This window comes from Homarus americanus, unplaced genomic scaffold, assembly GCF_018991925.1.
Source record: "Homarus americanus isolate GMGI-L3 unplaced genomic scaffold, GMGI_Hamer_2.0 scaffold8382, whole genome shotgun sequence".
NCBI classification, from domain to species: domain Eukaryota; kingdom Metazoa; phylum Arthropoda; class Malacostraca; order Decapoda; family Nephropidae; genus Homarus; species Homarus americanus.
This window is the reverse complement of record NW_024746218.1, coordinates 67501-75260: the sequence shown is the minus strand read 5'-3', so window position 1 is coordinate 75260 and position 7760 is coordinate 67501. Positions and strand designations below refer to the sequence as shown.

The window sequence follows — 7760 nt, the reverse complement described above, 5'->3', positions numbered from 1 at the left end:
ATAAATTATAAATAGTAATGCAGGAATAAATGTTAGGAGAAAATAAATAGCGTAGCTTATAGTATGATGATGATGATGGTCTTATTATAGACAGTGTTGGGTAATAACAAAAATATTCGTCAACTTAGCGGGAACAGATGAATAATACTGCAGTGTTTTAAAATTATTTATAAGTGAAAATTAAATTCGTAACTGAACTTATGATAGACGATAATGAATTTAAATAGATGGGATATTTGGGATATTTGGATAACAGTGTAAGTTTTGCTGGTAGACGTGAAGGGATTAGTAAAACATAAAACTAATCCAATCAAAAAATAACCTTTAATAAGCTTGGAGGTCTGTTAACAAACGTCATTATTGTTTCCTTGATGAAATGCAGCACTAATACCATGGGCCAGAAGCGTGGGCAGTTTCGACAGACACCAGAGCGAGGCTACGAGAAAATGCTAAAAATGAATTATATTGATAAAAAAAAAGAAAAATGACATACGAAAATATGTGAGGAACAATGACCGAAATACTGGTTAAGTGTAGAAAGAGAAAATGAAACATTGACCAAATAAATAGACGATAATGGGACAATATTAGAGATATGAAAGGGTAAAAAAAAAATGAGTGGAAGAAGGTTAAGGGTAGGCAGAAACTGCGATGGGTGGATGAAGATAGAAACTGTGTCCCTGGAGAGAAAGAAAGTTTAAGAGAATTGATAACGACAGCCTGAAAATATTTGACATAGAGGACAAAGGTTGGGCCCTGAGAACGTGAATTTATTTATTTTTTTTAAATTCACAACGTAGAATGATCGAATGAGGCGATTCAATGAAGGAGGACTTGCAGGTGGTTCAGAGTAATGATCAATCAAGAGAGACAGCAGTAAAGGTGGATAATTTAAGATGCATAATGTAAGTTCGGAGTTGTGACAGAGTAAGGAATGAAGACGTAAGAAATGTATGCGAGATAAAACGGTGTGTGGAGAGGCTAATGGATGAGAGTGCACCAAGATAGTGTGTGTGTGCATGGCAGGTGAGGGATTGGTAAAAGAGATCTATGACAACGCAGCTGAAGGTAAGAGAGTTAGAGGAAAAGATGAACAAATTGGGACTTGAAATCAACACATGTGAAGTTAACGTTCAGAAAATGATTGTAAGCAATGAAGAGTGGAATTGTTTCATTCGCTATAACAGTACAATGAATAACTTAATACACATAGTTAAGTGATATGAAATATTGTAAATCTGCTAAACTTTACTTTGTATACCTAATATGTATGTTGAGGATATGAACAAGTTTGATTGATTGAAACAGTTTATTTAGCCAGAAAAACACAGATACAGAGTCGATAATAATAACAATATTTAATGACAATATTAACATGGCTGAGCCAGTTGAGAGCCACAGCTCTCCTGTAGTATATGTGGATGGTCCTATCTGGTCTCTTATATATTTCCTTTTGTTCTGTAGAGTTGTTTTACATCTTATTATTTATTTCCTCACATCGTTAAGGTTTTGTGCTCACTGAACAACTCCCCACACACACACATACACTGTATATAAAAGTAATGATGACAGACATACACATAGCTTCTTCGGAACAGTAATGTGTGTGTGTGTGATGTTGGAAGAAATGGTGAGAACATTATTATGGGGTAAATATATAGTAAGACACAAGAACTATTTCCAGTATAGACAGAAAAAATAGTTATAATATAGAATGAACCCAAACTGTGTACTTTAGAGTGGAGTGGGTCAGTTGGGGAGGAAGGAGGACTGATCCAGGGACTTACAGAATCAGAGAGACTAAATGAGGGAAGTTTGGGGAAGAGAATCTGATGCAAGAAGACCTAAACAAAAGACTTAGTTATTTCAAGAACAACAAAACTTGGTTCGCCAAAGTTATCGAGAGTGAAAAAGTTAAGTTTTAAATCAAGAGGTCAAGCTATAGTCTGTGCTAGAATAGCTGGGGTGAAATCATAATGGATGTGAGAGAGTAGGAGGTGGAGGATTTCAAGGAGGAGTTTGAGTACTTATTTGGCTATAACACACACACACACGCACACACACACACACACACACACACACACACACACACACACACACACACACACACACACACACACACACACACACACACACACACACACGTGCAGCTTACATGTCGACGATCCACCATTGGGATCAGCGTCAACAATTCTGCTCCCAACTATACCGCCCTTCAGGATTTATTGAACAGTCTCCAAAACTGGGCCACCAACAACCATGTCACCATCAACCATACCAAGACCATGGTTATGCACATCAACCTCTCCTCCGACATTGTCCCACCTCCTTCCATTACTCTAGGTCCGAACACACTCCAGGTTGTAGATTCCACGAAGCTCCTCGGCGTCACCATAGACAACAAACTAAATTGGAAACCACACGTCAGTGAAGTTGTCAAATCCTCCAGTTTCCGTCTCCACCTCCTCCGCCGACTCAAGTCCCTCGGAGTTCCTGCACACGAGCTCCTCAGTGTTTACACAACATTCATACTTCCCAAGCTCACCTATGCCTCCCCCACCTGGTCTTCCTCCCTAAATGCCACACAACGTAAACACCTAGAAAAAGTGCAAAAGAGGGCATGCAAGATTATTCTCTCCCCTTCCTACTCCACATATCAAGAAGCGCTCAGCACACTGACCCTTTCGACTCTCACTGACCATCACCACGACCTCATCTGCAAATTTGGTAAGAAGCTTCTACACCATCCCCGACACCGGCTCCTACTACCACCTGAGATCCCTTGTCCGAGAATTGCTGTTCGACACCACAACCGCATCCAGCCCATACGTGCACGAACTGATCGCTATAAGAACAGCCCAGTCCCAACCATTGTAAAATTATCAATAACTTGTAATAAATCAGTGTATTCACTCCCAGTAAACACTGCTCCTTACACTGTCACTATGTTGAAATGAACTGTAGTTTGAGCTTTTCCCCATCTAGTTATTATATGTCTTATTTGTGTCACTTATGTTACTTGTATATTATTTGTAATTCGTAACCCATTCCCCAAATATGTAACTGTATATTTTCAGCCTTCTGGCTGCCAAGCTCTTTCAATAAACCGTTAATTATTATTATTATTATTACTGTCCGACACCACAGCTGCATCAGGGCTAAGAGCAGTCCCTTTACAACCTCTGAGTAAACTATGAGACCCAAGTTAATTTGTATCTTCACCTCATGTTTCCTTCTTTATCATATTGAAAACTTTAGTTAAATGATCCACTCCGTAAGGTCATTTATGTTCAATGCGTATTTTTACCTCTTCGTTTTTATATTTTTTCCTAACAAAGCGTTAATTATTATTATTATTATTATTATTATTATTATTATTATTATTATTATTATTATTATTATTATTATTATTATTATTATTATTATTATTATTATTATTATTATTATTATTATTATTATTATTACTATTGTGTGTGTCTGTGTGTGTGTGTGTGTGTGTGTACTTTTGCATACTTATTTTATTTATGTAATGGTAAGAATTGTGATCCGTCAAAGGAATGCATATTGCAAGCTTCCTGAGGAAAGGTTATTATTCCTTATGTCTCTCTGTATAGTTGGGGCAGCAGAGTGGAAAATTCTGTAACAGTGATGATTAGACTCGACACCGCAGCACCAACCTCTCATTATTCACGGTCAAGTGAACATGAAAAGATCCAGAAATTGTAATAATTGTGTCAAATATTCTAACGTACAAACTATATGATGAAATATCCTGTTTTTCCTCTATAGATACGTTGTGATTAATTGTGGTGTCAAATACATAAAATATCATAAATTGATTTTACTCTTATGTGATTATTTTCTAATGCAAACCTTTTTTTTTTTTTTTAGATTTTACGTGTGTTACCAAACGAGTGGGTGACGGACAAGAATTCAATAAACACGTTTTGATACGCATTGAAAATATAAAAATATAGAATAAGAGTTATAATTCTGCTTCATATACAGCATGTAATGCAATATAGTGCATCGCCAGTGTGGAGATTTTGGGTACACTAATTTGTTGACGTGCACAGCTACCACTATTTTTTTGTTTCATTGGCTTTCGTAGAGACAATTGGCTTTTACATTCAAACGAATTCAGACAGGGAGGCAAGCACACTAATTCTCTTGCATTTTTTTTCTTCTGGTTGTCCATCGTGCCTGATGCTTTTATTGCGGCGTTCTGTGGTAGCTGAAGACTTAAGTTCTCGACACACACACAGCGATTTTTTTTTCTAGGTTAAGGTGGAGAAAGGATGGGGAACACGGCACAGCCAGACATGAAGGAGAGAGAAGTCAGGACAGATAGTCGTGGGGTGAAAGGTTGGAAAAGAAGTTTAATGAGTTTAACAGAGGGGGACGACACCCCTTGTTTTACCTATTACAGAGTTTGTTGGCTAACTAAGCTAACCTAGGATTTAGGGTGAGGTTGCCCAGTGGTTACTGTGGTAGACAATGACTAGTTTGATTTTACAATTACATGTTGATTAAAATCTTATTACTGTATTACGTTATGGACTCACTAGATTGTGACTTGTAAAATGTGATCTAATATCATTTAGGTTATAATCTAAGAAGGATCGTTGTGGCGGACATAGATGGGTCGCGGGTTGGGTTGATCTAGTGCGGACAGACTCCGTGGCCACCGGCCTTGGGGTCGCCCTCCGTTGATGTCTTCCCTGCGTAGGTGGTCTGGGCTGTGAGGGTCGTCCGGGAGCTTGTCCCAAACCTTCTTGCCAAGGAGACAGAACCTGGCGTTGAGAGCCTCCGATTTATTTCTCAAGTGGATGGTTTCCACTGTCTCCTGGTAGGGTGGCGCTTGGCCACTGGCTGACCTCAGACACTTGTTTTGGAAGCTCTGTAGTTGTTGTAGTCTAGTCTTCCCGAGCGTGACGAGTGGTATATGTGGGTACTCCAACACAGGCCTCACCAGCGCCTTGTACAGGTGGACTCGTATCTTCTCGGGCATCAGTTTAAAACGTTTTAATTTGGCGGCAGCGACTTTGGCTTTATTTAGTCTGTCCTGAACGTGGGACGTGAAGCTCGTCCGAGAGATGATGAGGCCGAGCAATCTGTTTTTTTTAGAGTACTCGATCTCTTCGTCGTCGATCATCAATGGCGCCGGCTTGAATTTGGCTATGGGTATGACCTCGAATTTCGTTTTGTTTGTTTTTATTTTCCATTTACTTTCATACTCCGAGATCTCCTCCATTGCCCGAGCAGTGAGTCGCGCCATCCGTGGACCTTCCTGGGCAGGTGACAATCTGTGTTACATCGACATCGATTGTTACAACCTGGACGGTAGAAGGTCGGATCTGAAGGAGGTGTCAGCTCCGCGCGCATGTCTGCTCTCAAGGTTTACTTGTCATTGACGAGTGTACTCAGCCTCAGAGACTTGGATTTCTTGGTAGCAACATGAGTGGTGACAACATTTGTGGTGGCCACATGGGTGGTGGTAGCATGAGCTGTAGCAATATGAGCGGTTGCAACATGAGTGGTGACAACATTAGTGGTGGCCACATGGGTGGTGGTAGCATGAGCTGTAGCAATATGAGCGGTTGCAACATGAGTGGTGACAACATTAGTGGCGGCCACATGGGTGGTGATAGCATATGTGGGTGCAACATGAGCGGTAGCAGCATGAGGGGTGGCGGCATGAGTGGTGTCAACATTAGTGGTGGCAACATGGATGGTGGTAGCATGAGCTGTAGTAATATGAGCGGTTGCAACATGAGCGGTGGCAACATGAATGGTGGTGGCATGAGTGGGTGCAACATGAGCGTTTGCAGCATGAATGGTGGTGGCATGAGTGGTGGCGGCAGCAGCGGTGGCAACATGAGCGGTGGCGGCAGTAGCGGTGGCAACATGAGCGGTGGCAACATGAGTGGTGGTGGCATGAGTGGGTGCAACATGAGCGGTGGCAACATGAGTGGTGGCGGCATGAGTGGTGGCAACATGAGCGGTGGCAACGTGAGTGGCGGCGGCATGAGTGGTGGCAAGATGGTCACTACACTGAACGATCAATGTCAGGGCCATCAAACCTAGCGGAGTCTTTGGTGCACTTCTTCAGAATTTTTCTGTGTGGTGTTTGGACCTGCTGCTGTTGTACGGCCTTCATATAACTGTCCATTGGAGATCCTACGAGGAAGTCCTTCTTCGGTCGTTTGGATGACATTATCCCAGCTAGGGAAACTGATATTCAAGGAGAGTTGCTTATATACTAAAACAGTTAGCCCTTCCTGATATTTCTGTATGTAGGATACGGCCTTTCCAGATAATGCTTAAGATGAACTCCTGGAATTCCTCCAGGGACTTGTGGCGTCCGTATTTCGTCCAAGCTTCACAGCCATATACACATAGGCTGCTATACGGTCACCATCGTCTTAAGGGTCAGGTTGTTGTTTTGAAATACTCTATTCCACAGACGACCAGAAGATGCTGCGGTATGTTTCAGGTGGCTCTGGTTTATGTCATCCATGCTGGACGTGATCGAGTGGAAGCTGCCATGGTCCTTGAATGGCGTCACATTCTGAAGACTGGTAGTTCAGGCGGGCACACTCGTTGTTTAACTCACAAACGACTTCCGGTGTTTTTAATTTCGGTGGTTTGACTTTAGTCTTCTGATTTACAATTACAAGGACAGAGTCATCTGCATAATACATTTAAAGGATAAGTTCCGCTCGTTTATTTTTATTACAATATTTACCACAGGATAAAGTGGGATATACAAAAACCAAAACAAACAGAGACAGAGTATTATACCCAAACACTCCTAAGTCTTTGTTTACACCCCATAGCCTCCACCACCAAAACGAAGTTACTGACTTCAATTTTTCTCCATTTGCGGCCCTCCACGGTTTTCTATTTCCAGCAAAGCCCAGCCATGGTTAGTAAAACCCAAACCCACGCCCACCTCCCCCGTTGTAAGGACACACACACACACACACACACACACCAATTCCTGAACAGGAACCTACATCTATCCTGGACCCATTTACACTCACTACCACGCTAAGAGGAAACCCTCGTTCCCCTGTCCCAAACCAAAGCCGAAGCACACGAATCCAGCTTACTTTCAATTTCATCCACTTCAAACTCACATTCACAGGCTCGTACACCCCCCACCCGTGTTCCTCCGACACCCACCACCACTCCTCAGTTGACATTACGCTCACTCTCCCTTTCTTCCAGGCAGTGATCTCTCTCTCTCTCTCTCTCTCTCTCTCTCTCTCTCTCTCTCTCTTGGTAAGTGATCCTTAACCCACGCACACATCAATAGTCCTCATATGCTCCGCCTCTCTCCATCACTCTATCCCTGACAGTGCTCCCTCCCGTCACACACACACACCTTACTCTCCCTCCCTCACACCTGTCAGTGCTGTGTCCCTTCCTCCTAACCGGTGCCTCGTGGTTGGCTGACTGTATTAATATTCTGCGAGTTCACCAAGGATAATGGTATTACCTGACTAATACCTTAAGTAACCAACTGATTCATGTTTTATTGTACGTTAAGTGACCTGAAAACACTCACTGATAATATTGATGTATGAATCTTGTTGACTACTCTCTCTCTCTCTCTCTCTCTCTCTCTCTCTCTCTCTCTCTCTCTCTCTCTCTCTCTCGCCATATCTCACGATACAACTGTCTGTCTGTCTGTCTGTCTGTCTATCTGTCCATCTCCCTATATTTTACTCTCTTATTGCGCTGTTCTTCACCCT

The 7760-nt window shown here is 42.0% G+C and overlaps 1 protein-coding gene across 1 annotated transcript in view; it reads left to right on the top strand.

Annotated features, from left to right (window-relative positions):
• Positions 1-5457: 5457 nt before the first annotated feature.
• LOC121879150 (loricrin-like) overlaps positions 5458-7760 on the top strand; it is a 56574-nt gene continuing 54271 nt past the window's right edge. Inside the window, exon 1 of the mRNA XM_042385748.1 lies at positions 5458-6012. Within this exon, the coding sequence (XP_042241682.1) occupies positions 5458-6012 (555 nt within the window). The remainder of the gene's footprint in view (positions 6013-7760) is intronic.